The sequence below is a fragment of the Adiantum capillus-veneris genome, chromosome 21 (genome assembly GCF_014529385.1).
Source record: "Adiantum capillus-veneris isolate H3 chromosome 21, ASM1452938v2, whole genome shotgun sequence".
NCBI classification, from domain to species: domain Eukaryota; kingdom Viridiplantae; phylum Streptophyta; class Polypodiopsida; order Polypodiales; family Pteridaceae; genus Adiantum; species Adiantum capillus-veneris.
Window position 1 is genome coordinate 28,400,173 of NC_140951.1, and position 18,961 is coordinate 28,419,133.

General features: G+C 44.7%; 1 protein-coding gene across 1 annotated transcript in view; it reads left to right on the forward strand.

Moving 5' to 3' along the window:
- The first annotated feature begins 2,600 nt into the window (after positions 1–2,600).
- LOC147430697 (LOW PSII ACCUMULATION-like protein) overlaps positions 2,601–18,961 on the forward strand; it is a 46,355-nt gene continuing 29,994 nt past the window's right edge. The window contains exon 1 of the mRNA XM_086493294.1: positions 2,601–2,999. Within this exon, the coding sequence (XP_086349420.1) occupies positions 2,755–2,999 (245 nt within the window). The 5' untranslated portion in view covers positions 2,601–2,754. The remainder of the gene's footprint in view (positions 3,000–18,961) is intronic.

The window sequence follows — 18,961 nt, forward strand, 5'->3', positions numbered from 1 at the left end:
GTGTACAAAAAAGTCTTTGCAATCCCTATTTGGGAGGGGGCGAGCCTTTCTTGTAGGGGATGAGAGAGAAAGCCACACACGCACACAAGCTCCCTTTACACAAAGGGAATGAGGGACACATGTCAGCTCCCTAGCCCAGATGCCCACAAGCTGTACCCAATTTCTATTGGATGGCCTTGGAGGTGGACCAATGAGAATTAGACTAGAGTAAATCTAGTTTAATTAATTTAAAAGCACTTAAAAAGAACCAATGAAAATTAAGTCTCCTGGATGACTATTGGACAGTCTCCCAAGGGGTCCAATGAGCATTCAACAGCCCAATGGCTTACCTGATTCCTATTGGCCAGGAGGCAAAGGGGTCCAATGAGAGTTTAGTTGAATTATTAAATTACCTAAAGCTCTCACAAAAGGGGAAAGGGGGACACATGTCAGAAGGCTATCACTTATGCTGCTTAATAGTCATTGGCTTGACCTGGGGAGGTCCAATGAGGGTAGAGCAAGAGCAGATAGCAAGAGGGCTCGCCCAAGAGAGAGATGGGGCTGATTTTTGCAAGGCATTATCACACACACACTCTCACACAGTCTATGTGAGAAGTAAAGAAGACTATCTCTTCCCAAGCTTTAATGGAGAGCTCATCACCTACTCCAAGCTTGTGAGATAGAAGCCTACATCGACATACTCTTGGCATGTGGATGCAAATCCAACCAAGAGCCAAGCTTCAATGCATGCTCATCTCCTCTACCAAGCTAATTACTAAGCTAAGCTATGCTAATATGAGTGATTATGTGAGGAGATGTACATCTTTCTCGTAAGATACTCCTTCTTCCTCTCAATCTACTCTCATACCCTGCTAGCTCTCACCATCTTCGAAGGTGTGTGAGGTCTTGGGTCTGAGAATGGGGATAATTAATGTTGTGTTTGCTAAGTGTTTTGCTTAGTGCATGAAGCTTTCATCTTCATTGCACTAACTAGTCTTGAAGGAACACAAAGAATTGTATTGTACAATGTCTCTCTTGATGGGAGAAACCATAATACAAAGCCTTTTGGAGGGGGGACCGGCTCCATGCAAATCCGGTCCTCAACTGTTGTCAATAGCTTAATTTCTCTCTCTTTTGAAAGTATTGTTCATGCTATCTAACTAGGTGTTATGCTTTTTGTTGCTCTCTCCACCCAAGCACTCTTGTAATACTCATTAGGAATCTATTCTAATGAAATGCCCACTATGTTCATGCTAATTTCCGCTACACACAAGTTTTTAGGCCATTAAATGTTACACAAAGCATTCGTGCGCAAAGTTGTTGTTTAAATTGACTATTATTCGAAGATATATTGGAAGAGAGAGAGAGAGAGAGAGAGAGAGAGAGAGAGAGAGAGAGAGAGAGAGAGAGAGAGAGAGAGAGCACATTCAGAGGTGGGGTGGAGCTCCTACAGATACTGCAACACTCCTTACACTTATATTCATATGGTTAGTTTAGGTAAACTAGTAGGCGATTTCCATGGGGTGTCTAGCTTGGGCACATTGATCCTTTTCCCAACAACCTTACACTTAAGGGGATGTGCCTTTAAGCAAACTATGTGTGTGTGTGTGTATACACACACACACACACACACACACACATATATGTACATATGTACATATATGTGTGTGTGTATACACACACACACACACACACACACACACATATATGTACATATGTACATACATATGTACACACACATATATATATATATGTGTGTGTGTGTGTGTGTGTGTGTATATATATATGCTAGATTGAGATGTAGAAAATTTTCAAACAAATTAGGAAGAAATTGGATCACCACAACGAATGTAAATACATAGCATGACATAGATTTTCTATTGTCCACATTTCTTACATAATTTGCATCCTTGTAACCAATTACAAATGCATCTTTGCTTCCAAAACAAGTGCAAAATCATTCTTTACCATTAAAATATGCTGTCACACCTTTCACTACCTCCCAATGCCTCTTGCCAAGATTTTCCATAAATCTTCTAACAACTCTCACTACAATGCAATGTTTGCATGAGTCCCAATCATGACATTCATAAAAGAACCAACATAATAAGCATGAGAAAACCTGAGCATCTGAACCCTTCCTTCATCAAGAGGGACAATCCTCTTGGGTAAGTTTCACTTTTGGAGGCAAGAAAAAGAAGCAATCAGCTCCATATTGAAGCATCTCAATACACGACATTGGAAAAGATATATATACAAGTGTCTTGATGTCTCTTGATGCACAAATTTTAAGACACCCTCTTGCCATGTTTGCACACCAAAAACTAACATGGAGGCCTATATTTCTGAAAGGCACATGCATCTCAATGCCGAGGTTGTGGGTTCAATCCTCTAAAGTGGGGGGAGGGGAGAGGCGACAATGTAATCTCGGGTACCCAATGTTTCTTTGTACTTGCTATTACTTGATCTATGACTCTTGCTCACCCCATTGTAGAGCAAACCCCCCCCCCCCCCCCCAAGGGTCCACTCGAAGGTATAATGGAGGGGTGCCTAGTGGCCTCCACACACATGCTCTTTTGGCCAACCGTTGTGTAAACACCTTAACGTTTAAATGCGTGGACAGCTTCTGCCCGAGCGTTCAAGAACCTGGCTTATCGAGTAGCGCTAGTGACAAGTGGACTCTCCTGCTCAAGATCAAGAGCATTGCGAGCCCTGCAACATTATACATTCAGCGTGCTTACACCTCTGTCGACTCATGCAGAGCTAGATTTTACCATGGACTGCCTGCCCTTCGCTTCCTCTCCGCAATGTTGCGCTACCAATGGCAGGCCCAGGCTCCTGCTACCGATGCCTTCTTCAGCCCTCAAACTCCCCTCTAATCGTCTGCTTTTTTTGGGCCATGGAGATTCACTCAGTAGTTTCAGTCTTCATGATCGCATCAGACCGATGATAACGTGTGGTAAGGGGGTAGTTGTCTGCTCTGCTGGGTCAGATGACTCTTCATCACCATCAAAGATCAGGTATGCACTTTAAGCTCAGCCATCTTAGCACTTTTATATGCATCTGAAAAGGAAGGAAACTAGAAAGTCTAATAATAACAAAGTTCTCTTGGCTTCCATGCATCTCACGAGTGATGCTATCACCTGGAAGGATGAGCGGATGGAGAAGGAGGATGTTATTCCCTCGTTGGATTCTTCCTGCACACATGACACGATACAATGCATACTCATGCATAAACGAGGGTAGAGAGCGGACATCAGACTCACCTCCCAGCCATAGATCCATTACGGGCTCACCCCCGAGCCAGAGAGCCTGTAGCCAATGGGCTAGCCTCTACCACAAGGGGTTGTGTCCCATACCACCAAGCCCACACCAAACGGGTGCGTCGGTAGTGTTGCCAATGGCCTAGAGTCCAAGCGTGGTGATCACACGAGATGTCTCACAAATGAGACCCAAGTCCTATTTATAGGACTTGATAACAAAAGGGTCAGGTTCACACTGGCTAGACATAGAACTTCATAACCAAAGGGCCAGGTTCACACTGGCCGGACATAGAACTTCATAACCAAAGGCCAAGTTCACACTAGCCGGACATACTGCAGGCACCCATCCTAATGTCTGGGGACGTAATAGAAGAGGACGCTCACAAGGTGACCCATGTTGTCTCTCTTCTTATTCCCCCTTTAGAGCTCAGTTGGGGAAGTTCAAGGAGGATTTAAAGACTCACTTCTTACCTCCACAATACCGGAAGCGATGGAAGGTAAACCTATGATGTCATATGCTAACCGTGTGTCCCAGTTAGTAGGACAATTATGGAAATCGAGTTGGAGGCCTTTCTCTTTGGATTGGACCACTCAATCAAGTTTGATGTGGAAGCTGGTGACCCAAAGACATTACAAGAGGCGATATGCTTGGCTGAACTTCAAGAAATGAAGCACAACAAGGGTAAGCTCAAGACGGCCTATGGTAATGGTAACACTTCCTCTATTGACTCCTCTAAAGACAAGGACAAAATTCTAATGGGAATGGTAACATTAAAGAGAACTCTTCAAATTCTTATTCTCAATCCAATTCTCCATCTATATTTCAATCTATGAGTGACAAAGATAAGGATAAGTGTGAAGAAAAATCTGATAAACCTAAACTCACATGTGATGAGAAAGTTGCTCAAGGAATCGTTGGTGCCAATTGAGTAATGTCATGTGCACATGGCTTTGTGTGCCACGTGGACATGCTTCATGGACTTCAAGAGCTAGTTTTCCACTTCTTCCTAGATGGGAGTGTTTAGAATCCTAGGAGGATTAGTATCGGGAATTTTGTGAGCCTGTTCGTAGGACCTGCATGTTCGGATGAGTCCGATAGATTAGGTTTTCTAGTTTTAGAATCCTCTTGCATAAATGGTTTGTACACGTGTTTGATAGATACTATTACACTATAGTGGGCATCTGGTATGACGTGCATGTAGTTTTCGGATAGAGGAATCCAATGAGCCATTCCCCGCGTCGATTGGGTTCTTGGGTAGGTAGATGTGCGACAATTTCACCTAGAAACTGATCCCCTAGTCCAATTTATCAATATATAAATCATTTTTATGATTTATTTGTTGGGTTTGGTGGACAATTTTGCCCTACCTAGCCCTTAGCAATCTGTACGAACGCCCGCAATTTACGCTGATAATGTGGCAGCTGTTCGGATTTCCGCAAAACGTGATGACAGCTTTTTGGACTAGTTTCTTTTGAGTTTGAAGCTTTTCATGTAACTGGTTTTCATAGGCAAAGGGCCTTTAAATATGTGCAAAGGGCTTAGTCTCTGGCACGCTTCAGTGTGAAGGTACAAAGCTTGGAGTATCGGCATTGTATACAGTTCAAGCAATATAAAGAAACACTGAAAGGGGCGCCAAGGTTTGGGGCAAGTGCTCTCTCGAGGTGGAACTCTGTCACACACCATCTCGTGTGTCATGCATCTCTTTCAGTTCAGTTGTTATTGAGGTGCTTCAAGTTGGTTAGTCTGTTCTTTTCCTTTGGCACGTGGTGCCGGTCCCCGTGACAGTGGCACCAGAGCTTCAAGCGAGCGCTTTTCTGAAAGCATACCAGTCCTACCAAAGAGCAGACAGAGCAACATTGCACTTCCAAGATTTCCAGGAAACTCTATCAAAGAATCTTCATGTCTCGACCTTGGACTTAGATTTCTACGAAACTCTATCAAAGAATGTTTGCGTCCTGACCCCGGATTTATTAACCACTCCCACCCTTACTCCATCGCGCATCGGGCGCTCTTGTCTTCATCGCTCTGTCTTACAGGGCAGAAGCCAAAAGAAATTCAAAATCACTTGCACGAGAAGGATCAATGTTTTTTTCGAGCCATCGTTTTTCTCAAAGTCAGTGCGATGCAGTGGTGGATGTCTATAGCTACCTAGCCGCACACTCCAAGGACTTGGCAAGCTTTCAAGAATTTGTTTGCCCAAAGTTATATGCCTTTAGACATCTTTCTTCGGAGTGGGGTATCCTGAAATGCTTGCCATGGAAATCGTAGTAGATTATAACTTGAAATTTATCAACATCTCAATAGGTGTCTCTTCTCGAATCGATAACCTTGGAGGTCCAGTGTGATTGGTATATCTTGGGGCTACCATCACCGCCACAGGAAGACTATCTGTCGAGGCTTGTTTCGACTATTTAAGAGTTTATGGATCATGTTGTGGTCGGCTACAACCTTATGGAAGAAATTTAACCCTAATCTTGCTGCAGGTTTCAGGATGGAAAGCCAGTCGTCTTTTTGAGCTCGACTGGTGTCGAGATTGCTTTTTAAGTTTGAATTTTGTTTGAGAACTTGTTTGGTGATCCTGTATGGAATTTGTTTGAAATGGATGGTATCTGTTTTAAACCTATCTTATAAAGCAGTCCTAGTAAATTTCCCTACCCAAGACTTTGACAAATAAGTAAAATAAATACTCAAAAGCCAAACTAAATAATGGGATCACATTGGGCAGGTCACTTGAGATGCCTAAACTTTAACACCCTCTTTGCAGCTCATAGTGGACATCAATAGTGAGACCAAGTCGATGAAGAAGCTGCCATGGACACCCCAGCACCGGCCGGGATACTGGATACACCTCGGTGTTGCTCTCCTCAACTTTGTACCTGAAAGTAATGCCATCTTGAGCATCGGTTGCCTTTGTAGAAACTTTGAACTGTAGACCATACTATGTCCAATAATCCCCATTCGTGAACTGTGAACACATCACGTCCACTATATAAAACTCCAAGATAATGATCTGTCGGAACACATCCTGTCCATAATCTGACCAACAACAATGGTTTGGTGCACTCATCCATAGTGTTTTAGACGTCTGATTGGTTCCTTGCCAGATGCATGTGCATTGAACTCCGACCTACGGGTCTAAACACCAATAACTTCAACTCCAACACAAGGGTCCAAATTAATTATAAGGAGCATTGCTTGCCCCTCTGCGTCACTCACAAGTCCCTCTCTGGTTGAAGCTAGTGGTGACACCTGTCATTTGACTAGAAATCTGACGTCGAGGCCACTGTGGCCACCGCCACGTGCGCCATGCCGATATTCTCTACCAAATATTTATTATCGTAATCTCTGTCCAGCTTGCCTTTATCCTTTTCTAGATGTGAGTTCCTGCTTTTGCCTTTGGCTTCAAACTCTCCAGCCAAGCAAAGCGTCGAATCATACTCACAACTGTGGTCGTACCTCCCGGGTACCGAGGCAGCTAATTGAGTATTGGTAATGCCATCCTTGTCCAACTGACCTTTGCCGCTGTCCTGTAGCGAACTCTGCCGTTTGCTTTTGACTTCACAAACTCGAGCCAAACAATTTGTCGGGTTCCTTGAGAACTGTGCCGGTGCATAGGCCGCTAAATGAATGGTTGACGATCCATTATCCATAGCTTTTGGTTGTCTTTGGTCGATGTTGTCGTGGGCGCTCAAGCAAGGGGGTGCCTTGTTGAAGTTGCAAAACTTGGTATTTTGTACTTCTCGCACTCCAGTAGGCCACAAAAAATTTCCTCCCCGCTTCAAATTCCAAGCCGCAAGAACTCCAAGCTGATGCCGATCCACTCCTCTGCAATCCAATTTCCCGCCCCTTAAGCTACAAACTGGTCGCCTCTCCCGAGCCGCAAGATTGGCACGAAGCCGCTCCCATGTACAATGCTCGCCGCACCCTATATCTAAAAGCCAAACTAAATAATGTGATCACATTGAGCAGTTCACTTGAGATGCCTAAACTTTAACAGGATTGGCACCAACTTACTACGGCTACTTACAAGAGCCTATAGGAGTACAATCGGAGGTTCTGTAAAGCGTTGTTCTCAGTAACCTCCTACATGTTTGTGCCACTGACAGAGCAGATTGAGAAGTATTGTTTTGGGCTGCCTAAAGGGCTTCGAGATTACTATACAAAGAACAGAGTGGCTACCCTCACTCAGCTTATGGAAGTTGCCAACACTGGTCTTGCCTTGTTGAAGGGAGATGATAGTGGGTTTTAGGGCAACGTGAAAGGGTCAATTCAACAAAGAAGCCCGTTGTGAAAGTGACTCTTGAAGCGTCTTAGGGGTCAGAAAAGGCAAACAAAGGCAAGGACTCAACCGAGACTTCTGAAGGACAGGCCAAGAAAAAGAAAAGGAAGCCTTTTGTGCGCAAGTCATTCGAGGAGAAGAAGACTTTAATGGGTGAGAACAAATGCTTTATATGCGAGCAACCTGACCATTTTGCTGCAGATTGTCCCTAGAGGAGGAGGCCAGCTGACTCAAAGGACAAAGAGGAGAGGAAAGGCAAGAAGCCTAAACCCACGGCAGGCCTAGTGCCAGATATGGGGGTGACAGGCAAAGTTCAGATGCCAGTGAGCTATGTAGAGCGTGAGGTAAAGTCAGAGACTAGACAACACTTATCTTCTTTGATCCAGGTGCTAAAGCAAACTTTATCTCACCAGAGTTAGCCATCAAGCAGTTCATCTGTAAGGTGCAGCGGAAGTGAATTGTTGATAGTGCTCAGGATGAGTGCTCTGAATTGTGCTCAAGGGTTCCTTTTACTTACGGAAGGGAGAGCCTTTTGTTCCTTTAGAGAGAGAGTGCAAGTGCAATGATCACAAATAAAGTGAATGCTACTGTGAATGAGAGAGAGAGAGAGAGAGAGAGAGAGAGAGAGAGACGACACCAGACGGTTCTCAAACCCTCCTCCAAGGGCCCCTCTCTCGATGGCGAGAGAGGTCTATGCTATTGATTGCACAACTTTGGTACAATGGTGACGATGCAATGACTTGATGCTATGATGCTAGAAAAAGGGCTAAGTCGATGTTGACGGCGATGACGGCGGAACGACTAATGGCTGGAATCTGACTGCATTCGGAGGCTGAAAACGCTGTTGATTCTTGCTGAAAAACGCTGCTGAAGCTGGCTGAAATCTCTGTTGTGGACAAGCTGAAAACGCTGGTGGAGACCTGCTGAAAACGGTGACTAAGAATGGCTGGAAATGCTGGCGCTGAAGGGATGTTGGTACTTGCTGAAAACGCTAGGTCTTGCTGAGGGGTTCTTGCTGAGGAGGAACGCTAGAGGGCCTGCTGCAAGAGATTGCATGTGCTCTCTTTGTTTCTCCTGCTTGTACTGAGTGACTCTTCAGGTTTCTTTTATATTTACTTAAGCAATTTACCCTACTCACTTTTCCAACAAAAGTCACTTATTAATAAATAAGTGAAAAAAGAGTATTTTGGGTACTGAATGCCATGCTAATGATTAAGTGCCTAGACATGCATGACCTGCACACAAGCTCACAAAGGTGCCAGAACACTTCCTAGGCTGACCTGAACCCTAGACTAGAGATAGCTTGTCCACATGCACATAGGGTTAGATGTGCATGTGACATCCCCGCCTTTTCAAAGTGAGGTATTGGTACCGAGTTGTATGGCGTCGAAGGAGTGTGCCAACAACTCTTGGAATCCTGCGAAGAACGCTTCGCCGGCCCACTCTGATGCGTGGGTCGGACGATACTTAAACTTCATGAAGGTTTGCAATGCTTGCTTCTTTGGGCCGCGTCGAAAGCGACACAAAGTGATCTGTTGAGGCTTCAATGCTCCAACTTCGGCTATGGTCGTTCATCCATCTTCTTCAAGAATCTCCAAGGAGGAAAATTCCTGAAACCATTTCCAACACAAAATCATAATCATACCCATTCCATGTAGAGTGACTGGAAACATACCATTCTTCCCAAATGACTGTGCATGCAATGCAGATGAACAAATTGACGGAGTGCCAAACCATTCACCAGACACATGCAAAAAGTGGAATCGAAACTTGACTTTCCTACCTAAGCCTATCAACTGTGGCAAATCACAACGGAAATGCCGATGCTTGATGGACAATCTTGCTTGTGCTCTTTCTGAGATTGTGTCATGCCAAGAAAGAGACATGTAAAAGCGATTGACAAAATGGACAATCAGTAAACAATGTGAATTCCTTGAATGCAAACTTTTTTTTGTTCGAGAGTGATCTGCATGCATCCGTGAGCGAGTCATGTGCATCGTACAATACGGCATGGTTGTGGAAAGGGAACACATAAAGACGGTGATGAAAATACAAGAAACCGTCACGAATGAAAAGCTCGAACAATACGTGCTGACTAATCATGCGAACGCACAATACTTCCTAAATGATTTCTTTGGACCTCGACTTGAGAGCCAAGATCGGTCCTTCGTGACTGAACGTATCTGCAATGAGGTTAGCTTCACTAGAAAAGTCATCATGCAAACCATCATCCTTGCGAACAATCACATCTCTATCATGCAAAAAATGTGCGTCGTGCTTTGGGAAGAAAGGATTGAGAGAGTCTCCTTCTCCTGTTCCTTGTCAAGCTTCGCCTGCACATTAGAAATGAGAGGTAAAGAATGAAGATGTAAGGTGCAGCGGAAGTGAACATTGAACTTTGCTCAAGATGAGTGCTCCGAACTGTGCTCAAGGTTCCTTTTACTTACGCAAGGGAGAGCCTTCCGTTCCTTTAGTGAGATAGTGCAATGGACACAAACAAAGTGGTGAACAATGAATGAAGGTGCATGAGACTGAGAGATAGAGAGAGAAGAATACGACACCAGAATGTTGTCAAACCCTCCTCCGAAGGCCCCACTTTCTATGGCGAGAGTGGTCTACTATTGATTGCACAAATCTCTACAATGCTTTGGACTTGCCGACGATGTCGACGACGACGGGACGGGCTGAAATCTGAAAATACTAAGAGCTGAAATCTGCAAATCTTTATTTGCTGAATTTTGACTCTATGTCGGTGACATGTCGATGGCGACGATGCAACGACAACGCGCTCAGCATCTGCGTTTTCTGGGCTGAATCTGCAAACTTCGCGGGATCTGACCGTGCGGCGAGGATTTGCTGCGGGAAGGTGAGATCTGCGAGGTTTGGGACTTCTTCTGCTGTGTCTAAATGCTGAAAACTGAAAACGCTGGTGCTACTGCTGATTCTGTCGCGATGGAATTGCAAAACGCCGAGGCTGATCTACAAACCAAAAATGCTAGGGCTGAAAACTGTCCTTGCTGAGGAAATCTGCTAACGCTAGGGCTGATTTACTGTGTCTTGTTGTTGCTGAGGCTGATTTGCCATGCCTAAACGCCAAGCATGAAAAACACTAGGTCTTGCAACATGGAAAAACGCGAGGTCTTCAGTTGGGGGGTCTTGCTTCAGAAGTTGCCTGATGAACACAGGATTCCTGTTGCCTCTTCTGCCCAGAAGTGCTAGCGCTGGGTTTTCTTATATATATTCTTACTGAATTTACCCTACCCAGTTCCCAACAAAAGTCACTTAAAAATAATAAGTGAAAAATGTCAAAAATAGAAAAAATAGGTCTATGCACTGTAAAAATGCTCCTGATGGGTTTTGATGGAAATCTGATGATCATGCTGTGTGCAACCAGAGGATATGCATCCACTCTAAGTGTCTGGACATGCACGGTTTGCGAACAGACTCACAAAAGTGCCAGAACACTTCCTATCTCAACTGAAGTGAACCCATGTCATGAAGTAGCTTGTCCACGTACACATAGGGTTAGATGTGCACGTGACATGTCCTCCTTTTCAAAGTGAGGTACTGGTACGGAACTGTATGGTGTCGAGAGAGATCGCCAACAGCGTTTGGATGATTCTGGGAAGGACTCTTCGCCGGCCCACTCTGATGTGTGGGTTGTCCGGTACTTGAACTTCATAAAGGTCTGCAAAATCTTCTTCTTTGGGCCGCGCCGAAAGCGACACAAAGTCATCTTCAATGCTTCCACTTCGTCTAGAGTCATGTGGCTACCTTCTTCAAGAATCTGAAACCACTTCCAACACAAAAACATGAACATACCCATTCCATGTAAAGTGACTGGAAAAGCTCGTCTTCTCTAAAGACCGTGCATGCAATGTAGATGAACATAGAGACGGAGTACCAAACCGTTCATCAAACACATGCAAACAATGAGATCGAATCTTTTCTTTTTGATCTAAATCAATCAATTGTGGCAAATCATAATAGAAAGGCTGATGCTCGATGCTCAATCCTTCTTGTGCTCTCTCTACGACTGTGTCATGCCAAGGAAGAGACATCGAATGTGACTTCCTTGAATGCATACTTTTGAGATTTTCATGAGAAGTCCGCATACATCCGTGCTCATGCTCAACGTACAATATGGCATGCCTATGAAAAGGGATTACATAAAGACACTGACTAAAATACAGGAAACGATCACGAATGAAACACTCGAACAATGCATGCTGACTAATCATTCGAACACATAATACTTCCTGTGGGGGTTTTCTGGACCTAGGCTCGAGAGCCAAGATCGGTTCTTTCTGAGGAGGTTCTGTAGACCTCAACTTGAGAGCCATTATCGGTTCTTCGTGATTGCTCGAATCTGCAATGAGGTTAGCTTCACTAGAAAAAGCATCAACTAACCCACCATCCTTGTGAACAATCACATTGTGATCATACAAATCATCATGCTCGTGAGAAATCACATCTTGATGATGCAAATCATTATGCTTATCACCATCATTCAAATCATCATGCTCATCAGTATGAGGCAATTTCTCATGCTTATCATCATGCAAATCCTGTGTGTCATGCTTTGGAGAAGAAGAGACTGAGAGAGTCTCCTTTTCCCGAATCTCTCCAATCTGTGCCTGTACTTGAGAAAAGAGTCGCAACATCTCTTTCATGTGTTGGTCGCTCATCGCTTTTCTTGCTTTGTTCTGGCGATCAAATTCTGCTTCTCTTTCTTCGCGCTCACGATCCAATTCGGCTTTACTTACTTCGGCTTCCAAGAGTGCTTGCTCGCGCTCACGCGCTATGGCTGCCATTCTTTCGTGGTACTTATGATCAATTTCTGCCATTCTTTCTGCTATTCTTGCTTCGCGTTCTAACTTTGTGTCCATCATCATCTTGTTGAAAGCCTTCATAGGAGTTAGTGCAATCCTTGGCGTAGATGGGGAAGGGAGAGGGTCAGAAAAACCTCCTAGTGGGGAAAATTCTTCTTCGCCACTTTCATACACTGAAGTCTTGGGTTCTTAAGTTCACTAGGAACTTCTTGGGTTCTTGAGGTTCTTGAGGGTCTTGGGGTTCTTCTTTAGCTTGCAATCTATATTAGAGAAGGATCTTCTCTTTACCCGAGCTGTGTTCTTTTCCATGGGCGCACCCCTTGGCGGTCTTGCGCTCACACCAAGGTTGCTTTTTCCCACCTCACGTCGATTGGCCGGCTGCTAAGTGCACAGTCCGCTCTCAATGAGTGAAAAGAGGCACAAGGGGAGGCTGGACAAGCCCTTCTTTCTTGGGTTTCCTGTCACTCTTCAAAAACACGATTAGAAATCGATACGCCCAAGAGAACTTGGGTTACATGCGACCGTAACAAGCAAAAAAAATTATGTGGTTCTTGTGGTTCTTTCCTTGAGTGATATAGAACATTGCCAAAGCTCTGATACCAATGTAAGGTGCAACGGAAGTGAATGTTGAACTTTGCTCAAGATGAGTGCTCCGAACTGTGCTCAAGGTTCCTTTTACTTACGCAAGGGAGAGCCTTCCGTTCCTTTAGTGAGAGAGTGCAATGGACACAAACAAAGTGGTGAACACTGTGAATGAAGGTGCATGAGACTGAGAGATAGAGAGAGAAGAATACGACACCAGAATGTTGTCAAACCCTTCTCCGAAGGCCCCACTTTCTATGGCGAGAGCGGTCTACTATTGATTGCACAAATCTCTACAATGCTTTGAACTTGCCGACAATGTCGACGACGATGAGGACGACGACAAGACGGGCTGAAATCTGCAAATCTTTATCTTGTGAATTCTGACTCTATGTCGGTGACGATGTCGATGGCGACGATGCAACGACGACGCGCTGAAAACGCAGATGCTGAAATCTGCATTTTCCGGGCCCCGAATCTGCAAACTTCGCGGGATCTGACCGTGCGGCGAGGAGAAGGTGAGATCTGCGAGGTTCGGGACGACTTCTGCTGTGTCTAAATGCTGAAAACTGAAAACGCTGGTGCTACTGTTGATTCTGTCGCGATGGAATTGCAAAACGCAGAGGCTGATCTGCAAACCAAAAACGCTAGGGCTGAAAACTGTCCTTGCTGAGGAAATCTGCTAATGCTAGGACTGATCTGCTGTCGATGTGGAATCTGCTAACGCTAGGGATGATCTGCTGTGTCTTGTTGTCGCCGAGGCCGATCTGCCATGCAAAAACGCCAAGGCTGGTTTGTAGATGAAAAACGCTAGGTTTTCTTATATATATTCTTACTGAATTTGCCCTACCCAGTTCCCAACAAAAGTCACTTAAAAATAATAAGTGAAAAATGTCAAAAATAGGTCTATGCACTGTAAAAATGCTCCTGATGGGTTCTGATGAAAATTTGATGATCATGTTGTGTGCAACTAGAGGATATGCATCTACTCTTAAGTGTCTGGACATGTACGGTCTGCGAACAGACTCACAAAAGTGTTAGAACACTTCCTATTCTAACTGAAGTGAACTCATGTCATGAAGTAGCTTGCCCACGTACACATAGGGTTAGATGTGCACGTGACAGAAGATCCCCCTCACCGCAAATGATAATGGGAGATTTGCTTTTGGCATTTAGAATTTAGAGTGAGAGTATTGTCTGCCCAATCAATGAGAGGGTTATGCTCACAAAACCATCTAATGCCCAAAATCATATCACATCCTGAGAGAGGAGACATGACAAATTTTCTCCGGAAGGAAGCTTGCTGAACAATGAATAACACATCAAGGCACTCTCGTGTAATGAGACATAGTCCATACGAGAGGTGTTGTGTGGCTAACCTACAAGCGGGCTCTTTCTACAAGAGAGGCACCAATCACATCATGCATACCGCCTGAATCAAACGAGATTACCATGCGTTGACCATTCACATGACCATAACACTTCATGAGAGACTCGGCAACTAGAGGGTCATGGGAAACTTGGGACACATGAGTGTTCTCATTTATGGCATTAATAGAGGATGTGGGTTCTATGGGTTCGTTAGGGTCGTTGGATTCATTCTTAGGACATGTCTTCTTTATATGACCCTTGATGTGACATTGATAACATCGACCTTCCTTAGCATAAATGACTTGTTCTTCTGGCGTTATGTATCCTCCTATAATTCCTTGTGCAGCTTTTTCATATGGGGTTAGCTTAGGTTTAGCAGGTGCTTTAGCTTTACCCTTAGATTCATTTTGAGAGTTCTTTTCCGAATGATTAGAGGATTTGGCTAGAAGAGTTACTGCTCTCACCATTCTTACTGTTCTTACCGTTCTGTGGGTTTTGAGGAGTCTGACAGATATTGTGAGAAGACTTGTTCTCCTTAGGCTTTCCTTTGTTGTGCTTCATCTCCTGTGCGAGAGCAATCGCTACCGCCTTGTTGAGATCCACGGGATTGAGTACTTTGACATCGAACTTGATATACTCGTCCAATCCAAAAAAGGAATGCCTCTTTGTGCTCATCATCAGATTTGCGTAATGGTGCCGAGCTGCAAAATACGGTTAGAGAAAGGCATTATTGGCATAACATTTTGCTTGAGATTGCGCCAATCTTCTTTCAACCGCGCTAAGTACTGAGGTGGCATAAACCGTGCCTTGAGCTTGTCTTGGAAGTCGGCCCAATTGAAAGAAAGGGGCACGTCTTCTTCAGCTTCCTCTAGGTGCGCGGCCAACTGTGCCTCTTGCGATGCGTGATACCAATTAATGGCAGCTCGCCTTTCTTCGGCTGCTATGCGTTGAGCTTCGCATGCTTGCTCACGCTCAAGCTCCATAGCTGCCTTTCTTTATTCGGCCGCCAAGCGCGCTTGCTCACGCTCACACTCCAAGGTTGCCTTTCTTTCTTTGCGCTCGCGATCCAAGGCGGCACGTTGCTCCTCTTGTTGTAGCATCATGTTCATCATCGACTTGACCAAAGCCTCCATAGGATTTGGTGCAACCCGTGGCGTAGATGGGGATGAGGGAGGATCGGAAAAAAATCCTCCTAGTGTGGAAACTTCTTTGTCACCAACTCCACTCTCATCACCTTCACGCAAAGTATCGATTCCGCTTCGGGTGATGACCATACACTGAGCTCTTGGGTACATAAGTTCTCGAGGAACTTGGGGTCTTGAGGTTCTTGGGTTCTTGAGTTCTTGAGTTCTTTAGCTTGCAATCGATGTTTGAGAAGGCTTTTCTCTTACCCGAGCTCGACTCTTCCCTGCGGGCGCACCCCTTGGCGGCCTTTTGCTCACACCAAAGTTGCTTTTTCCCACCTCACGTCGATTGGCCGGCCGCTAAGTGCACGGTTCGCTCAAAATGAGTGAAAAGAGGAACAAGGGGAGGTTGGACAAGCCCTTCTTTCTTGGATTACCTGTCACTCTTCAAAAACACGATTAGGAATCGACACGCCCAAGTGGACTTTGGTTATGTGCGACCTCAACAAGCAAAAAATTTCTTGTGGTTCTTTCCTTGAGGGATACAAAACACTGCCAAAGCTCTGATACCAATGTAAGGTGCAGTGGAAGTGAATTGTTGACAGTGCTCAGGATGAGTGCTCCGAACTGTGCTCAAGGGTTCCTTTTACCTACGCAAGGGAGAGCCTCCCGTTCCTTTAGAGAGAGAGTGCAAGTGCAATGATGACAAATAAAGTGAATGCTACTATGAGAGAGAGAGAGAGAGAGAGAGAGAGAGAGAGAGAGAGAGAGAGAGAGAGAGAGACGACACCAAACGGTTCTCAAACCCTCCTCCAAGGGCCCCTCTCTCGATGGCGAGAGAGGTCTATGCTATTGATTGCACAAATTTGGTACAATGGTGATGATGCAATGACTTGATGCTATGATGCTACAAAAAGGGCTAAGTCGATGTTGACGGCGACGATGAGGGCGACGACGGCGGGACGACTAATGGCTGGAATCTGACTGCATTCGGAGGCTGAAAAGCTGAAAAACGCTGCTGAAGTTGGTTGAAATCTTTGTCGTGGACAGGCTGAAAACGCTGACTCAGAATGGCTGGAAATGCTGGCGCTGAAGGGCTGTTGGTACTTCTGAAAACGCTAGGTCTTGTTGAGTGGTTTTTGCTGAGGAGGAACGCTAGAGGGCCTGCTGCAAGAGATTGCATGTGCTCTCTTTGGTTCTCCTGCTTCTACTAAGTGAGTGCCAGGTTTTTTTATATTTCCTTAGCAATTTGCCCTACTCACACTTCCAACAAAAGTCACTTATTAATAAATAAGTGAAAAAAGAGTATTTTGTGAAAAAGGGCTCTATGGTCTGTAAAATGCTCATGATAGGTACTGAATGCCATGCTATTGATTATGAGGTGTGCAACCAGAGGATATGCAACTAATCTAAGTGCTTTGACATGCACGACTTGTGCACAAGCTCACAAAGGTGCTAGAACACTTCCTAGGCTGACTTGAACCCTAGACTAGAGATATCTTCTCCACATGCACATAGGGTTAGATGTGCACGTGACAGCATCAAAGATGAAGAGATGGGGTACACAGCAGAGGCAGGGTTGGCATGTCCTGGCCACTCAGAGTGTGCTACGCCTATCATTGGAAAGCTGCGTCTCCATATTCAATCATATGTGGACACAAAAGAATTTTACATCATGCCACTGGAAGGGTGTGATGCGCTGTTGGGAATCCCGTGGATGTTCCTTATACATGGAGTGCTGGATGTCTTCAACAAAAAGATCACGCTTCAGCATAGGGGCAAAACTCACATCCTTGATGTAAAGCTTGAAGGGGAGTCTCTCCCTATTGTACCTGCTTCGGCTATCACTTTTGTAATTAAGAATCATCTTTCTGCGTTCTTGATTTTTGAACGTAATGTTTCAGATAATTGTCAGTCAGATTTATTTGTGTTAGATAAAGAAAGCTCAACATTTTTGCGAGAGTTCAATGAATGTTTTTCTGACTCATTACCGTCTCGTTGCGGCCAAAGAGGGCTGAGGATCATGCGATAGATTTGGTGCCAGGTTGTAGCCCACCAAATAGGCCTCCGTACATGGTTAGTGCGGCTCAACAGAAAGAGATTATGGGCCAAGTAGAGGAGCTATTAAAGAAAGGGCTGATTCAAACTAGTTCTTCACCCTGTTGCTCCCCAGTGCTTCTAATGCAGAAGAAGGATGGCTCTTGGCGCATGTGTATTGATTACCGTGCGTTGAAGAAGAATATTATCAAGAACAAGTTTCCTATCCCAAGGATTGATGATATCCTTGACCGACTAAAGGGTGGTGCAATTTTCAGCAGGATAGATGTAACAAACTTGGACACCCCAAGTCAAGATTCTACCGCGACACAGCAGAGATTCACTTCAAAACAGTTCACAAAGACGACACAGCCCGGCGTAGTTCCGTACCCAGAGGTATTGGCCCAAGGACTGGCGCCCCTTTCGGTATTTCTTTTTATATTAATTTGTGTGCAAAGTATAAGAGAGTCTGGGGGTACTCACTCTCAGACTCTGCGTCTAGATGCTTTGAGTAGTGAGTCCCAAAGGACTTATTTATTCTTACAAGGGATGCCCGAAAGCAGAGCCCCAAAAGCTAAACTCAAAAGCTTCTCAAACTTAAAAGCAACTGTAACCAAAAGCTGCCAAATTCAGCCAACGTAATTTTCGAAAATCCGTATGTATTGCCACGTCAGCAGATCATCGCGTTTTGCGGAAATTTGCCACGTCAACAATTAGCAGAAATTGCGGAGATCCGTACGGCATTGCCATGTCAGCCTGTCGGCGCGTTTTACTGGGGCCTGTACTGCTGCCACGTGGCATTTCTGCCGCAGGGTGTGTGTGTTTATGTCGGGGGGTATGCCACGTCACCAGTTTGTGACATACCCCCCTCTTGAAAGAATTGTAATCGCCCTCGATTACGCCTACAAAACAGATAAAGGCCATAAACTGTCTTAGTAGACACTGGCTATTATTACCGACGCACTAGACACGACACATCTACAAAACGACTGTCACATCACCGGACATCACAGGACATCACATGACAAATCACAAACAAATTCATTCCAAATCGCAGACGATGACCAATCGACAACGTATTTAGTAATTGCATCTAGATCCATTCGGGACCTCACGGATGTCCGATCAACTAATCCTTATTGCAATTCATGTCTATAGAGATTTATGAGATCGAAATGCTGCAGTCATTTCGTCTTTCAGTTCCTGCACTCAAACAAGGCAAGTATAAATCAATTATTTTCATTTTCGGGAATTCCAGTTATAAAGTCATACAACAGAATACTCCTCAGCCCTTTAGTATCCCTGAAACCCAAAGGGGACATCAATGACTCTATTCAAAATTGGGGTAATCCGTTCCCCTCTTGTGAAAACCCGCTGCACTAGATTCACCCTCGTTGAAATCAGGGTTCTATCGGAGTAGACTATGCTAAATCGAATGCTTCAAGGTAAAGTTCCAAAATCTGAGGGGTATCTGCTAGGTCCTCCTCCATCCA